This window comes from Vicugna pacos, chromosome 9 (assembly GCF_048564905.1).
Source record: "Vicugna pacos chromosome 9, VicPac4, whole genome shotgun sequence".
Taxonomy (NCBI): domain Eukaryota; kingdom Metazoa; phylum Chordata; class Mammalia; order Artiodactyla; family Camelidae; genus Vicugna; species Vicugna pacos.
The window spans coordinates 32,736,332-32,753,176 of record NC_132995.1 but is presented as its reverse complement, the minus strand read 5'-3'; the positions used below and the strand labels follow the sequence as shown (position 1 = coordinate 32,753,176).

General features: G+C 50.6%; 1 protein-coding gene across 5 annotated transcripts in view; it reads right to left on the bottom strand.

Annotated features, from left to right (window-relative positions):
* Window positions 1-1,587: 1,587 nt before the first annotated feature.
* Window positions 1,588-16,845, bottom strand: part of NLRC5 (NLR family CARD domain containing 5) — a 79,346-nt gene continuing 64,088 nt past the window's right edge. For 4 of the 5 annotated variants that reach the window (XM_015248089.3, XM_072967408.1, XM_072967410.1 and 1 more), the window contains exons 33-49: window positions 15,585-15,671; window positions 14,996-15,073; window positions 14,122-14,205; window positions 13,766-13,849; window positions 11,992-12,075; window positions 11,264-11,347; window positions 8,901-8,984; window positions 7,596-7,679; window positions 7,123-7,206; window positions 6,737-6,820; window positions 6,533-6,610; window positions 5,698-5,781; window positions 5,541-5,612; window positions 5,175-5,258; window positions 3,843-3,926; window positions 3,439-3,522; window positions 1,588-2,637 (exon numbers count right to left, since the gene is read on the bottom strand). In XM_015248089.3, coding sequence (XP_015103575.2) covers window positions 2,526-2,637; window positions 3,439-3,522; window positions 3,843-3,926; window positions 5,175-5,258; window positions 5,541-5,612; window positions 5,698-5,781; window positions 6,533-6,610; window positions 6,737-6,820; window positions 7,123-7,206; window positions 7,596-7,679; window positions 8,901-8,984; window positions 11,264-11,347; window positions 11,992-12,075; window positions 13,766-13,849; window positions 14,122-14,205; window positions 14,996-15,073; window positions 15,585-15,671 — 1,435 coding nt within the window. In that variant the 3' untranslated portion in view covers window positions 1,588-2,525. Of the gene's footprint in view, window positions 2,638-3,438; window positions 3,523-3,842; window positions 3,927-5,174; window positions 5,259-5,540; window positions 5,613-5,697; window positions 5,782-6,510; window positions 6,611-6,736; window positions 6,821-7,122; window positions 7,207-7,595; window positions 7,680-8,900; window positions 8,985-11,263; window positions 11,348-11,991; window positions 12,076-13,765; window positions 13,850-14,121; window positions 14,206-14,995; window positions 15,074-15,584; window positions 15,672-16,845 lie in introns of those variants that run through there. The other variant, XR_012075654.1, reaches the window with a different exon arrangement.

Below are 16,845 nucleotides of genomic sequence, written 5' to 3'. Positions count from 1 at the left end.
GTGGTTTATTTCAGGGCCGCTGCAGCACAATGGTTGGAGTTTAGAACTTGGGCAGAGCTGAAGGGGAAAGAAGGGAAAAGCAAAACAAATAGCAGCAAGTGGAGAGTATCTCCGAGCTCTGGACTCTGCCTGGCGTGCGGTTCACCTGGCCTGGGGCTTCTAGTTGGTGCTCTGTTCCTTCCTCAGCTGTGACCTCCCCAGTCAGGGGCTCCTCAGGCCTTGAGGGATTCCTACTCCAGTCCTAGGCAAGGGGAGGAGGCAGTACAGACCAGCACCCCTCCCCTCCCCCTGGCATGGAGGTGCATCGTGATGCCCTTGGCATCATTTCCCGGGAGGGAGGACAGAATTTGGGGCTCAAGCTTTCCAGGGAAACTTGGATCCTCTGCCTGCTCATCCCCTCCCCCATGACCAGGCTGATGGCCCTACTTGAAGCCAGGTGTGCCCTGATGCTGGCCTGATAAGAATGTCCCTGTGTGGGGTGTAAGTGCTTGGCACTGGACTGGAGGACTTTCTCCTTATGCTTAGTAGGGGGCTGAGGACAACACAGAGGTCGGCAAAGGTCAGGGCCAAGACGTCCAAGGGAGCCACAAGCAGGCCAGGACATCTTTGCTTCCCAAGCCAAGTGGGAACAGCCTCTAGCATCCCCTCCTAACTTCTTTCTGAGTATAGTCGTGAAGGAAGTTGTCTCAGGACTCGCCAGTGGGCCAGCCTGCCCTCCAGTGGTACTCAGCGGTAACTGCACATTCCCTGCTCCATTTTCCACAATGGGGTGCAGCTCTGGAGGAAGGCTCCCTGGATAGCAACTTGGTCAACCCACAGGCAGGTGACGGAGAGGGGGTGCTGTTTTCCTGCCATTTCAAGCACCTCTCTACTTCATATGACAGTCAACCCTAAATGGGGACGTCAACAAGCCTGTAGCCAGTACCTATTTCTTCATACTGTGGACTTAGCATATCTTGCTTCCCTGACTCCTCCAAAAGTCCTGGGGGCCACGGGGTGTTACTACAGGAACATACAGAAACAGTACCTGGCCTCAAAGACAGGCAGCAAGGGGTCAAGTCACATTCCATTCCATGCCCATCTGACTTTCAAAGCTGGGTCCCTAATGCATCACCTGCTTGTGGAAACCAAGGACCAGGCAAGCAGCACAAGGGAGGGGGGACACACTGGGAAGTAGTGGGGACTGAGGGATATGTGCCTCTTTGCACGTCTAAAGGGCATAGTCATACATCCCCAGCACATTATTCTTGAGTAGGAATGCTGGACCAGCACCTAAGAGAAGCTGAAAACCTGAACTTTGGAGTATAAAGTCCCAATTTTAAATATTGACAATTAAATCAGAAAGAAGTGTAAATATAATTCGAATCAAACAAAGACTGTTTATAACACTACAGCTTCTATAATACCCTCATGGTGCAAGTGGGTTCTGGAGAGGAGGTGACTTGCCTACGATCACATGATATATACGGAGACAGAGTCTGGGCTTGACCTCATGGCTCCTGACTCCCGGGCCAGTGCTCCTCTCCGCATCTCTCTCTGTGGTCTGCCCTGCTCTCCAGTCCCTGGGGGCGGGAGTGAATCACTTCTGACCTTGGTGAGGTGGTGGGGCACATCAGACTCAGGTGAGAGACTGGAAGATCATCTTCATTTATTGGTCGGATTTGTACAGGGCCATCCTTGGGCCCTCTTGGAAGTAAGAGAACACTGTGTAACACAAGCAGCTCCTGGGAGCTCACTCAGGTTCTGCTGAGGTAGTGGCTGGATCCAGTGGCCTTGCCTGGCTATCTTGGCAGTCCCCACCCCTGCACCCTTAGACCTGCTTCATCTGTTACACAGGACAGACTGGGGCTGTTCTTTCTCAAGGTCAGGCTGGCTTTACTTGAACCTGGGCCCAAAGTCCTTGGAAGCTAGCATTGAAGGGAGGGGGTGTCATCCAGTTCACAGATGGAAAAACTGAGACTTGAGGCTGGAAGCCTTGTGGCTAAATCCTCAACTTGGCCCAGGGCCCTGACCCTTGGGCCACTGGGCTGGTCAGTGCTTGTACAATCTCCCCATCCCAGTTCTGGGCGGAAGACATTCTCTTGCTTAGCTGCTCTGGAAATGAAATTTATAAATATATACATGACTTAAAAAAGTAATAAATTAGATCTTAGACCAGCCTGAAGGCATCTGGCTGGCCATGGGACATATGTCATGTATATATGGAACAATTACATATAGTGCTAGGACCTGTGCCCTAATCCACAGGCAACACTGCAAGTTTTGTGCAATGTCACATGGAACTGCTGCATGTGACCTGTGTCATGCATCACACCAAGACATCCTTATAGTGCTACATGTCCCCAACTGGCCATGCGTGTCACGTGTGATGTAGGGTGGTCTACTGGACATACAAGGCTCTTTGTCCCCAAAAGTCCTCCATGAAGACTATAGCAGGACAAATGTGCCTCTTCTCCTGAGCGCTCTATCCTTGTGGCTGGAAGTTGTCATCACTTGGTTGGATTCAAAAGGTCATGAGAAGGCCATCAGGTATTCCAAGGGACCTGTGGCTGGTTGTCGAAGAAAGCAAAGTCCAGCCTGGGCTCCTGGCTCTGCAGACGCTCGGCCATGTTGGCGGGGATAGGGTTATTCCAGAGGCTGCAGGGACACAGAGATAGACCCTTAGCATTGGGAGCTGTTCACTTACCCTCTCGTCTCTGCCGTCAGTCCTACCTACAGATGAGGAAACTGAGGCCCCAAAGGGAAAGAGCTGTTCCCAGAGTTACCTGGCAAGCATGACTACCTTAGGGAGAGGGTATCCCCCACACCCACCCCAACTTCTTCCACTCAATCTTCTTCCCCAGGAGCTAGTGATCCCAGCCAGGGCCATGCTCACATGACACACTGTGCAAATAAGGAAAAAAACTCTCCTTAAGACACTTGACTTATATGTCTGAAATTGTCCTAACATATTGAGTTTTATAGAGCAAGACACTTCACTACTACTAGAAATCTAACATGTCTACTATGTGAATGATGTCCCTTAGATGCACTGCCCTGGTGCAGTGCACAGCCCATGCAATTGTATGTAGTGGCTCTGGTTATAGCTACCATTTTAAGTGCTTACTATGTGCTAAGCATTGTGATCAGTGCTTTATATAATCATTTATTCTGCAGAGCACCTCTCTGAGGTAGACACTATCACTATCTCCATTTTACAGTTCAGGAAACTGAGGTTCAGAGAGGTTGAGTTACTGAAGCAAAGTTACACAACTGGCAACTGGCAGGCATGGGATTTGATCCAGGTCTGCTTGCTGCCAAATTCCTGGTGGAGTGGTCCAAGACTCCTTTAATAATCCCCAACCCAGGTCCTGCCTCTTTCTACAGGAAATCCCCTTACATTAGAGATGTTGAAGTGGCCCCTGCTCCCACCAACCCAGTCCCTGCAGGCCCTGTTACCGAATGACTTGGATGCCAGACCCCTGCGCCAGCCCTTCAGCCAGGAGCCAGGCTCCACGAGTTGTGATCCGATTCTTCTCCAGGCTTCCCGATGGACAGCAGAGGAACAAGAAAGAAACTGGCATGAGATGGGGAGAGATGGTGGAGGGGGCTTCCCTATGTCCCTTCCCCTGGCCAGGGGACACAGGCTTCCCACACATCTGCTTAGAGAACTCAACAAACAGTGTAGCAGGAAGGTTAAAGGCCGGGACCCAGGGGCTTGGGGTGGACTGGAGTGTGCAAGTCCAGGAGGGCTTCCTGGGAGGCAGAGGCCTGACCTAATAGCCTCTTGGCTTTTCCCAGGACACAGGTCCCCCTTCAGCCCTCTCCACCCCTTCTAGCTTCCCAGGATGTGCCCCTCTTACTCCACTCTCTTCAGCCGGTCCATCCGTGGCAGGACCCGGGCCAGCTCAGCAGCTGCCTCGTCCCCAAGCAGATTCCAGGACAGCCTGCAGGGTAGGGGCCCCAAGGTCAGTGGCAGAAAGCAATGAGGTCGATGGGGGTACAAGGCGGCAGGTGAGGAGAACTGAGGGCCATCGGGTTGTGGGGGTGGGGGTACCATGCAGGTACAAGAGAGGCGCCTGATGGGGTGCTCAAGTGCTCTCCCTGAAGACTTTTCAAGGCACAGGTGGCTCCTTCCTACCCCTCAACCCCATTCCCTTCTGGCCATCCCTCAAGAACCCAGACAGTTTAGGAGCTGGCTGTCCTGAGAGTTTAGAACACATGGGCTGCGGAAACACGGCCATGATCCAAACTTCCACCAGGTGCGTGCCTCCACCGTGACTTTGCCACATCCATGCACCGCCTGTATTATTATTTGTTTCATGTGTTTCTTTAAATCAGCCCTCCCTCCCTCCCTTCCTTTTTTTTTTTTCACTTTGAGAAACTAATCTTAGGAAAACATTTATCACTACTATCAATGGGAAACCTGTGTTGAGGACCCTAAATAGAAGGTAGTTACAAGGATAAATACAGTGCAAACAACGATATTAACTTCTGGCTGAAACCTGTGTCCTTCCCAAGGTGCTGGTCGTCCCGCTGTTGGCTACAAAGGGACACTCACCAGTGTTAGGTGTTCAGGTGAGTTAGCACTGATCTGAGACTTCCTCTTTGGTGTAAAGTAATGAGAAGAATTAAAATCTTTAGGATGCAAACCTGAAATCTTGTAATCACTAGTGTCCTGTACCTTATGAAGTAGCCTTCTCTTCCACCTCGGTCAGGGCTCCAGGCTGGTCCTGGCAGTCTAGTTTATCCCTGAGGCAGCGCTGCCAAGCCCCGAGGTCTCAGTGTCTGCGCTGCCCAAGAGGGAGGTGGGGATGGCCAGTAGGCCAGCAGGAGGTGGGAGGCTGCTGGTTTTAGCTACTCTTCACTACCAACAGGTGGTTCGTAAATCATAGGCTCCATAAACCAGACCAGGTGGTCTATCCAGACGCCTCCCAAACAGAAGGTTGGGGCAAAGAGACTTTAGAGACCATCTGGTCCACCCCGCCTCCCGCCACTCCAATGGCAGGGTAACAGGAGAGTCTGAATGGCTTGGACCAACAATACTGGTGGAACAAGTGTTAAAACTGCCTTGAGAGGAGGTTTGAGCAAGAATGACCTTCCTCATATACAGATAGGAAGACCCTCAGGGAGGAAGGGACCAGACCCCCCCTGAGGCCTGCTTTTCCCAGCTCAGGGCTCTCCCACACACTCACAGGATTTCTTCCAGGGCCGGGCAGAGCATGAAGCTGGTGGCGAGAGGCTTGGCAGTCTGGTTGTCAATCTCACACGACACCAGGCTGGAAACAGAGAAGGGGAGGGGATGGAAATGTCTGAGTCAGGGGCACCTCCTGCCTGTCCCCCTCTTCCCACCCTGCAATCAGAGCAGGAGGAGCAGAGTGGCCAGGGTCTGGGACAGGATGGGAGTCTTAGGAATGTGCCCTTTTTTTGGTCCCAACCTTCCCCTATACCTGAGGCTTCTGTCACTTCAAAAGCCTTCCCAGGTGTCAGGCTCAGCCAGAGAAGGAAGGGCTGCCCCCACCGCCCCCCAGCTCCCCAGGTAGACAGAGGAGGCTACGTACTCTATCTTCCGGAGCAGTGGGAGCCCTTGACAGAAATGTGGGACCCCTCGGGCCAAGTTGTTCTCTGCCAAGCTGCAGGTCAGGGGAGACACCTGTGAGAGGAATCCCCAGGCCCCCCGGCCTGTTCCCCTGCCCAGGCTCCATGGCCCCTACTCACCTGATCTCTTCCACATGTGGGCATCCATCCAGGGCCTGGCCCAAGCTGAGCACCCCCTCTGGGCCCAGATGGCTGGACCGCAGGCTGGGGAAAGGGAAGGGGGTGAGGAGAGCCTGGGGACCAGGTATAGGGATTGAGGGGCTGGATCCTCCCACCCTCAGCATTGTCTCAGGCTGCACGGCCAGACTTTAGTCTCTGGGTAACTGCCAACCCAACCCCTCTCCCTACCTACCCAGGACCTGGGTGGGTCTCTAGGGCCTTGGCTTTGGGGTCTGAGATCCCAAGTTCAAGGCCTGGCTCTTTCATGTATTGGTAGGGTAAGATTTCCACACCTCTTTTGGCTTTAGTTCCCTTGCCTAGAAAATGGAGCAAATAGAAATTCCGGCCCCATGGGGATCCTGTGAGGCTCCACTGAGACCATGGACATAAACTGTAAAGTGCTGAGGTCATGCTGCATGGCACTTTCTCCTGCATAGCGTAGCCCTTTGCCAACGCTTCCTCATTTACCCTTTGAGACTGGCTAACAGGGCATGCTGAGCTGGGATTGTTGTACTGCTTTTAAAGATGAGGAAACAGACTCAGAAGGGACATGGGCTTGGCCAAGGGCACACAGGGGCTGATGGCAGAGCCAGGACTAGGCTGGGTCTCGTGATCTCCTTGCCCCAGACTCCAAAGGCTGGAGAGGACCAGGCAGGAGGGGGGCAGCCAGCCCCACTGCATGTCATTTCCCCTAGAACAGGGCAACCCAGCTGATGGGGGCTTTGACCCCCTAGTGCTGCTGGGGGAACCCCTTCCCGCTAACCCTGCACACACCACAGGCAGAGGGGCCACTCACTGCAGGACCCTCAGGTGCCGGGGCAGCCCCTGGGCCAGCCCCAGGGCTGTGGGATCTCCCAGGTCATTGCAGCCAAGCCTGGAAGAGCAGAGGGGATAAGGTTGAGCACTAGGCTGGTCCAGTCTGGACCTCTGCCCTGCCCTATGACCGCTGGGCCAGGTGAACACAGAGGGCAGAGGGCGGCCCACCCAGGCAGACACTCACATCAGATCCTCCAGGTGCCTGCAAAGGGCGAGAGACTCCACCAACCGCGCTCCCCCTGCCAGGCCGATGCCATTTGCTGAGAGGCTGAGGAGGGGCAGACATCAGATCCTTGGACTCCCTGCTCCCCACACCCCACCACATCTGCTGGGCCCGAAGAGACAGCACCCCTGCCACATACCATCCCAGCCTGATGGGGCAGAGAGACCCCGAGAGGGGCTGAGCTGGCTCCAAGTCACCAAATCAGCAGTGCCAGGAGGTCACCAGTCCCACTGCCTGGACACTGAGGTGAGGGGAGGAAAGCCAGCCTGAGCCAGAAGCTGGTCTCTCCCCGGACCATGGCGTGGCCGCTCCACTGAGGGCCCCTGTCAGGAGGGCTGGCCACTTACTCTATCTTCCTGAGCTCAGGCAGCCCCGGCAGGAGGGCAGCTAACTGCTGGGCACCGGCGTCTCCAATCTGGTTGTGGCTCAAGCTTGGGGAGAGAACAGCAGGAGAAGTGGAACCATCAGCTACCGTCCAACTCTTGTCTGTGTCCTCATCCCAGAAGGGGAGGGTGAAGTCTAGAGAAAGGCCTCCCCACACTGATCAAGTCCCCTCACCCTCTGCTGGCTGAGGACGCCAAACTCTTGTCTTCTGTGCAGGGTGTTCTCCCTGGTGTCTGACCTAAATCCCTCTTGCTGCAATCAACACTCTCACATCCTATCTTTGGGTCCCCAGGTTCTGGGTCTGGGGTTGTGCAGTGTAGAAGAGGGGGAAAGTGATGAGATTAAGAAGTAAAGAGTGTCCTCAAGGAGCCCCTTGCTTTTGTCATCTTCCCCTGCCAAAGTTGTCTTGGGTCTTGGGGAGGGCCAGGAAACTCACCCCAGCTCCTCCAACCTGGTGGTAGCTCTGAGGGCCTTGAAAAGGTGGCAGCAGCCGACGTCGCTGATGCTGCTCTGGCTTAGCCTGGAGAAGTAGGGTCAAGGAGCCTTAGTTAGGAGTAAAGGCCTTTGCTGGTGCTGTGCTCAGAACTCTACAGTTTGCAAAGCCTTTACACATCCAAGAACTCCTATGCCAGTCACAAAAGTTTCAGGGGAGGGGGACAGGCGAGATGAGGAGACTACCTAATGTCCACATGAGAAAACTAAGCCCCAGGGAGGAGCTGTGATGGGCCAAAGACTCCCAGGGACTCACAGACAAGACGGACGTGAAAGCCCATGGCTGCTGGCCTGGAGCAGTGGCCACGCATTTTTGGTTTGGCCAGGCTTTGCCTCAGCCCCTGTGTCAGGCACCTCCAGGTCAGCCCGGCTGAATGCCAGTTTCTCTTGGGTCTCACAACTCAGGCAATTCGTTTCTTCAGGGCATATCTTGTTCTAAAGTATGCGAATGGTGGGCTTTTCCTTAAACCCAGTTTATTTACTGTCTTTTCTGCACTGGACCATGCCCTGCCTCTGTGAGTGGGGGAAAAACCAAAAGAAACCAAACAGGTGATGTACGCCGTCCTGGCTTCACAATGAGTGTTTGTCTGAGGGTTGTTTGTTCTGTTTTTGTTTCTCAAATTAATTTTTAGGAAACTGCCTTTAGGTATATTAACTTGGGGTGAAATGACCTGGTCCTCCCAACTCTCTGTGCTCGCTTCCCACGCGCTCTACTCCACCAGAGTAGGGGCAGAGACTTGGATAAAAGCAAAACAATGCTTTGTGTCATGGCTTGGGTTTGTTTGGAGTCACAATGTTTCATATTTTGAAAAATCCCATGAAAAGAACATGCACTGTTTGTTTATCAAAGTGGCCAAGGGCACAGAGGCAGAATACCAAGGTCATCAGCTCTGAGTCTAGACCCTCATGACTCAGAGTGTGTTCTGAGGTAGGTCCCCAGAACGGGCACCATCTGGGGGCTTGAAATGCAGAATCCAGGCAACCCAGATCTGCAAGTCAGAAATGTGCACAAGAACAGACGATGAATTTGAGCACACTAAGGGCTGTTCTTGGACTTGGGCCCAGCCCCTTCAGTAGCCAGGAGGAGGCTGGGGGCAGTAAAAGGCAAGACCTGGGGCATAGACCTGGGAGGGTACAGGACTGTCCCAAGGACAGGAGCCCCGAGGGTTCTCAGGGAGGTGCCCTCCAGTGCTTCCCTTGGGGAAGTACATCCTCCCACTCTAGCCCAGGGGGTCACTTGGCCACTCACCGGAGGCTCTGCAGGAAGGCCATGTGGCTTAGTCGTTGAGTGAGCACAGCCAGGGTGGAGTCGCCCAGTGGGAGGTGGCCGAGGCTGGAGGAGAGGATGCCACAGGAGGACTTGGCATCGCTGGGCTTGGGTCCCAGACACAGACCTAGAGTTCGGTGGCTTGAGGCCCCAGTGCCCAGCAATGCCCAACGATCTCCAAGACAGCCACTTATATCCACACATTGTAAAACAAAAATTGTACAAAACAAAACTACCCTAGGAAATCCAAATGCTGTTTCTCTGCACAAATTACTAAGATCATCCAGGTAGCAGTTCTATGCTCTGAATCACATTGGACCCAGGCAACTGATCAGTAATTAGAGCAACCACATATGGAACACATACTAAGGGCCACTGAGAGATGATATCATCCCCATTTTAGAGATGAGGAACACTGAGGCTCAGAGGGCACACGCAGAAACAGGCAGCATCAGGAGCAGAACCCAAGGCTGTAGGATTCCCATTCCTGGGCCCCAACCATGTGTTACGCATGGACCATGCTCCTTAAGGCCCCCAGCCTGGGCAGGAAAAGGTAATAATAATAATAATAACAACAACAACAGTCAATACTTATAGAGTGTGAACTCTGTGCCAGGTCCTGTTCTAAGTGCTTCATATGCGTTATCTCATTTAATCTTCATGACCACCTAGGAGGTAGGTCCAGCTATTATCCCGAGTTAAGATGAAGAAAAAAGCACAGAAACGTTAGGTAACTTGCCTAAATTCACACATTAAGAGGTGGAGCCGAGAGGTGACAGCTGTCCTGGTTTGCCTAGAACCAAGGGGTTTTCCAGGATGCAGGACTTTCTGCTCCAGGGCAAACTAGGACAGTTGGTCACCCCACCAACAGCTGAACCCAGAGGGTGTGGCTCCTAACCGGCGCCCATGCCCCAACCATTTCAACACAGAGGGACAGGCAGAAAAAGTCGTCTGGATTCTAGGGGAGCTATTTGTCAGGGAGGAGACACTCAGAAATGACAGATCTGGAACCAGAAGAGGCCTCTGGGGACTGAGGCTCCAACCCCTTCATTCAGACAGAAAGGTATCGTTATGCCAACGTTGGAAAAGGTCTCTCTAATCATCCCCTTGCCTCCCCAGGACAAGCAAAGCGGGACAAAGTGGGAGAATTTTGTTGCTATGGGGCAAAAAGTGAAAGGGCTGCTTTGAAAATGTATTTAAAACATGCATCAAAAAAAAAAATCTGGAGAAAAATTCACAAATGGCTCATTTACAGAAGCCTTCCCGGGAGATGTCATTGCCAGGGGACTTCGTGTTCTTTGTTACATATTTCTATGATAATGGAACTTTTTATAATTAGTGTGTATTTTTGGTCATCAGAAAAACTTTGAGATCAAAAGCAGAAGATGCCGGGGAGGGCACAGCTCAGTGGTAGAGTGCATGCTTAGCATGCATGAAGCCCTGGGTTCAATCCCCGGTACCTCCATCAAAATAAATGAGTAAATAAATAAACCTAATTATCCTCCCCGACAACAACAACAACAAAAAGCAGAACATGCCCTGCCAAGTGTTCTTTCCTGGCACTGTCACGTCCACGCAGGATAGGGACCTATCCTTCAGACTGAGGCTGTTTCTGGTGTTTCCAAGAATTTGATGACTCCAAATTACAGGGAAGAGTAGTGTCAGTTACTAAGGGAATGACTGTAGGCAAATGGCAGTGGTCATCTGTGGGGTTTTTTTTCTGCCAGAGTTTGCTTCCCTTTCTTGTGTTAACAGCCCCCTGAAATACCACCTCTGACTCAGTCCAGATAATTGGGTGGGCACGCGACCCAGATCTGGCCAGATTACTGTGTGCTCAGAGCCACAGTGAATGGTTTAGGGGTGGGCGTGTGACGCTAGCTGGTCCAGTGAGACTCAATCTTGGGCCTTGTGTGGTAGGCACAGGGAGAAAGGTGCTCCTTTTTCCAGTTAGATGGTAGATGGTGAGCCTGCAGCTGCAAGGACAGCCTCCCTGAGAATGATGTCAAATGGGAGAGTGAAATGGGGCGGGAGTGAGGAGCGGGGGGACAAGTACAGAACCTGGATCCAGCCTTGCCTGAAGTCAGTTGCCTTGTCACTTTCTGTGACATGATCCAATACATTTCTGGCTTGGGTCAGTTCGGGCAAGTATTCTGTTTCCCATGATCAAGCATTTTGATAGCACTCAGAACCAGCTAAGAAAGGAAAAGGGAGGGCATTCGGCTCACCTGGGTCCATCTAGGGGATTGATAGTTTGTGTTCACAAGAGATACAAAAAGAACAAGATTCCTAGGATGCTCCCAACTCCCCATCTCTGCCCCCAACCTCCATTCACCACCACTACTTACTCAAGCCTCTTCAGCCAGCACTTGTCCTCAAGGGCCCCCATCAGCACCTTGGTGCCGTCCTCGTCAAATTGATTGTTAGACAAGCTGGAGGGGACCAAGCATAAGATGAGGATGAGACAAGCCTGCCCCGCCCTTGGAGCGGAGCTGTCTCACCAGCTCTGCCCCCTTCTCAGTCCCCTAAGGAGGCTGGCTCTGGGTTTGCAGATCTTAGACCACCCCTCTGACCAGGCTCCACGGGGGCATTCCTGGCCCCAAGGGTCAGCTCTGGGGTCCCTGCAGAAGAGAGCATGGCAGTCACAGCTGATCCAACTGAGAAAAAGTGCCCTGGGTTTCAACAGAGGAAGACAGGGACAAGGGAAACATACACACACTCACCCATGCGCACACATGAATGCAATGCTCTCCTCTACCCCATAGCTTTCTTGTACCCAACACCCATAGCTACTCTAGGTAAAGAAGGATGACGAGCCCCATTCTACAGATGAGGCTGCTCAAGTCTAGAGAGGCACAGTTATTCACCCTAAGTCACTCTGAGAGAGGGGCAAATTCAAGACCAAGAACTCAGCGCTCAGCCTGCCCCAAGCCACGCCGAGTTGCCAGGCTTCATTAGGAAGAAAAGCAATAGGCTGAAGTCCCACCACCCACTTTACCAAAGGCCCAACTGTCCTCTTCATCCCTGGTCCTCAGCTGGGCCATCCCTTCCCAGATCCTTCTACCCTGGGACTCACTCTAGCTCCTCCAGGTGCTGACAGTGGCTCAGACCAGATGTCAGGTGGGCCAGCCCCTTGGCGCTCACACAGCTAGAGGTCAGCCTGTTGGGGGTCAAAGGGGAGCAGGTCAGGTAGGAGCTCTGGGTCTTGGGAGCTCTGAATGCTGGTGACAGAGGGCAAGGAGGTGGGGTGGGGGGTGGTTCCTGGGGAACAGCAGGAGGGGACCCTCCCTCCCTTCATAAATCTCTCCCATCATGGAATCAGTAAGTCAAGATATAGCCTGGAGTGGGGCTGGGTATAGCTCACTGGTAGAGCACATTCTTAGCATGTACGGGTCTTCAGTTCAATCCCCAGTACCTCCATTAAAAAATAATAATAAAATAAAAATAAGTAAATAAAATAAACATCTTTTTAAAAAAAGATATAGCTTGGAGATAGGAACATGGACTAGCTGAATATTTCCCTAAACCACAATCATTCAGGTAGCAGCTCCACAGTGTCTGCCATAATCAGGTATTGCTGTAAAGTCTAGCTAGTTATTGTCATTTACCATGAGCTCTGCATCTTCAACAGCAAAAAATCTAAGTATGGGAGATGTGTTAAAGATACATCAGCACCCAATGGAGACCTCCTTGATGCAAACAGTTGGATTAAATGAGGACTGAACATTAGAAAATCTCCATTTTGCAACCATCATACTGATATCTGATTCAGGCAAGAATTATCAATGGACACTAAAATTCATGAGTGAAAGGTTGAGGAAGAACAAGATATTTACATCTTCCCAAGTATCTCCCGACAAAATAACTGGTTAATTCCAAAGGGAAAAATAGTAGCTTTGCAAGTGAAGAAAACTGGCAGACACCACCTTAACCAGCTGATCACAATTCACATCAATAGTAAGGGGACAAACAAGCATCATGGGCCTCCCGATGTGATGCACTGAGAAGAACACAGTAGCACCTCTGTGATATTCCTGCCCAAAATGCAGAACCTAAATCTAAGCATGAGGAAAGAGCAGATAAACTCAAGCTGAAAGACATTCTGTAAACTAGCTGGCGTGTAAATGTCATGAAAATATCCTGAAAGGCAAAGAGGGCTGAGGACTGATTCCAAACCAAAGGAGGCTAAAGAGAGATGTCAATTAAATGCAGTCAGTGATCCTGGATGGAATCCAGGACTCAAAAAGAAAAAAAAAACACAATAAACATGATTGGGACAATTGGCAAAATTGGAATATAAACTGTAGTTTATATAATAGTAGGGTATCAATGTTAAATTTCCTTAATTTTGCTCTTTTACTGGATTAGGGAAGAGAATGTTCTTGTTCTTAAGAAATTCACTGAAGTATTAAGGGGTGAAAGGGCATGATTATGCAACTTACTTTCAAATGGTTCAGAAAAAGAAAGGGGCAGGGAGAAGAGAAGGGAGGGGTGAAAAGGAGGAGGGTAGGGAAGGAGGGAAGAAAAGAGCAAATGTGAAAAAATATTGACAAAGGATGAATTTGGGAAATGGTATATGGAAGTTCTTCTCAGTCTTCCTGCAATTTTTACATTAGTTTGCAATTATTTCCAAATAATAAAGTAAAAGAAAGAGCATTGAAAAGGGAACCCCTTTCTCTTCACGTGGCCATGTTGATGACTATGCAGCCCAACATCATCTCCAGGGCCACATGTGGTCCCAGCCCACAAGATGGGGCCAGAGTTCTCCTGAGGCCAGGGCTGGAGAGAACAGGAGGGGTGGGTGTGGGCGGAGCTGCGGGGGGACCCGAGTGGGAGTCCTGTCTGCCTACCGGAAGATCTTCAGCTCGGAGAGGGCCAGCAGGAGGCTTTGCAGCAGCAGAGAGCTGGCGTCACAGAGGTTCACCTGGGACAAGCTGAAAAGGCCCAAGCATATTCCAGAGGGTTTCAGGCTGGACACACCTCAGGGATCATCTATCACATAGAGATAGGAGGCCAAGAGAGGGGAAAGGCCCACCCAAGAGCTCCCAGGAGGCAAGGCTCCCCTATGTCACCCTAGGGCTCTCCCCTACTGGCCAAGTGGGATTCTCCCCATCCTGGACTGGCCAGCCCCTCACCTACAGCCTGGAGCGGGCACTAGGATTACACAGAGAACTCAGGGCCCCAGACAGTGTTTCAGGGTGCCGACCTGAGCTGCTGCAGCTTGGCGCATGTCTTCATCAACTGTCTGACCAGAAGGCTGTGGTGGGTCCCAAGGTCGCACTGAGCCAACCTGGAGGTGGACAGGGAGGCAGCAGTTTCTGAACAACTGAGTCAGTATTGGGGACTCAGTCCCTGCCTGCAAAAAGCTTATCTTTTTGTAGGGGTAAATACACGCTGATCAAATAAAGCCCCAGAATTTACTATTCAATCATGAAGGAGAGGTCTAGTTGGGGCACCTGGTATGGCTGTGCAGGTTGTTCACTGCACAAGAGGACCCAGCCAAAGTGGTGAGTTGGGGCTGAGATTCAGGTATGGTCTATTCCTCACAATGTATACATGTAGGGCTGCATTCACCCCAAAGGGGTGACATTTTAATTTCCAAAAATGTGCTGTATGGATTAAAGGTGCTGTGAATCCAGGGATCTATAAGAGTGGATAATGAGAGCGCCTGACAAATTCTGAGGTTTAGAGGGGCCTCCCTGAGGTGGTGGCATTTAAGCTGAGACCTGAAGGGCACGGTCAAGTTAGCTAGCTGTAGAAGGATGAAGAAGGAAAGGGAGAAGAGAATATTCTGGGCAGGAAACAGCCTGTGCAAAGGCCCTCAGGTCAAAGGGAGCAAGATGTTCCAGTAGCTGAAAGTTGGTAGGGATAACTGGAGCTGAGACTGGGTTTGGGGTGGGAACGGACACCGTGAAGAGGCAGATTAGGCCAGATTTCATAGGCCATGTAGAGACTTTGGACATAAAGGACTCTCAGCAGGGACATGAGAAATATTGGTCAGAAGGCCCAATGCCTCCATTCTCACACTCCCCTACCCCATCACAACCCGCTTCCTTGAGGCCCCAGGTACAGGGTCCCACCTGAGGGCCATAGCTTCTGGGTTCTCCTGTTGGGGAAATTCCAGCTGGATACAGAGCTGCTGCTGGGTCTCGGAGATGCTGAGGAGGGAAGGGGTAGCCAGTATGAGGCCCATGGCAGCTTTCCTGTGCAGGCTGAGCTGGGACTGGGGCTACCCAGCCCACTGAGCTCCCAGACCCAGTGGGGATCTAGACAACAGGGACACCAAAGCCTTTGTTCTTATCTAGTCCATGTGATTCTGTCACCTCTGGTCACAGAGGCCTGGTGTGTGTTAATGTCATCCAGGAGCCACTTCCAGACAACCAGCATGGACTCCCAGCAGTGTCTGTCTAGGGTCTAACAGCCCTTTGTCTTGAATCTGGGGCTGTTGTCCTCTCTCTGGCACTGCAGCCTGCCTACTGCACAAGTCCCAACAAGTAAGTTTCGCCCCTCACACATGCCTCAGGGGCTCCTGTCATCCTGGGGACCCAGTGAACTCACTAGTAACGCAGCTATTACCCTACAGGACAAGAGACCAATGTCTAGATGAGGGATGGTCCCAATGGTCATGAAAAGATGAAGAATTCTGAGGGGCCTCCTCCCTGGACTCACCTTATTTCAGTGATGTTGCCTGCGGCCTGGGCACAGACTTCCAGCAGGGTGGGGACCCCAGCTCGGCCCACCCACGGCTCCTTCACCCTATCACAGAAGTGGACACAGAAGAAGGTCCTCCAGGGTTAGTAGGGGCTGGGAGAAGAGTGTCAAGGAGGGCCTAGAAGCTTTTTTGGTTTTTGCTTATTTTAAAACTATAAAATTTAAACCTAGGCATAAGAATGAAACAAAAAAATTAACATTATCCTTGTTCCAACAGTTATTGCAACAATCCAAACAGAAAACGTTATTTTTTAAACTATATTTTTAGGTTTAAGAAAAGGTCTATATAATGTCACGTTGCAAAGGTAAGGAAATAAAGTTGTATATAAAACATGATCCCAATTTTGTATTAAAAAAGAAAAAAAATATATATATAAAGAAAAATATACAGGGAGAAAGGAGACAGAGCTATGAGGTAAATATATTAAATATCATGGTGATTGTTTCAATGGTAGAATTCTCACGAATGGTTTTTATTTTATTTCTTCTTTAGTTCTCAATACTTTCTAAACTTTCTAACAATGTGCATGCATTCATTTAGAAGCAGAGATAAAGAGAGTTGTTTAAAATTTCCTCCTTTTAAAGTTAGGTTGAAGTTTTTCCCCCAAAGTATGATTTTCTTCTTAGGCTCTTCTGGGTTTTCTATAAATTTTAGAGTAAGACAAATTTTATCTTAAAGTGTTATTTGGAGTGATCCAGCAATTCTGGGTATAGACCCAAGGGAATTGAAAACAGAGATACAAAGAGATATTTGTACATCTATGTTCATACCAGCATTAATCACAAGAGTCAAAAGGTGGAAGCGACCCAAGCGTCGACTGATAGATGGATGACTAAAGAAAATGTGGTATATTCCTATCGTGGAGTATTCTTCGGCTTAAATAGGAAGGACATTTTGTAATACAGTACAAGAGGGATGAACCCTGAGGACATTATGCTAAGTGAAATAAGCCAGTCACAAAAAGACAAATACTTCTTGATTCTACTTACACGAGGAACCTAGAGGAGTCAGAGCCATAGAGACAGAAAATAGAAAGGTGGCTGCTAGGGGCTGGGGTGGGGGCAATGCGGAGGTCCTCAGTGGGTACTGAGTTTCAGTTTTGCACGAAGAGTTCTGGTTACACTTAAAAATGGTTAAGACGGTAACTTTTATCTTAGGTATATTATACCACAGTTTTTAAAAATGTTATTTGGGGGAGCAGCTGAACTTTACGTGCCT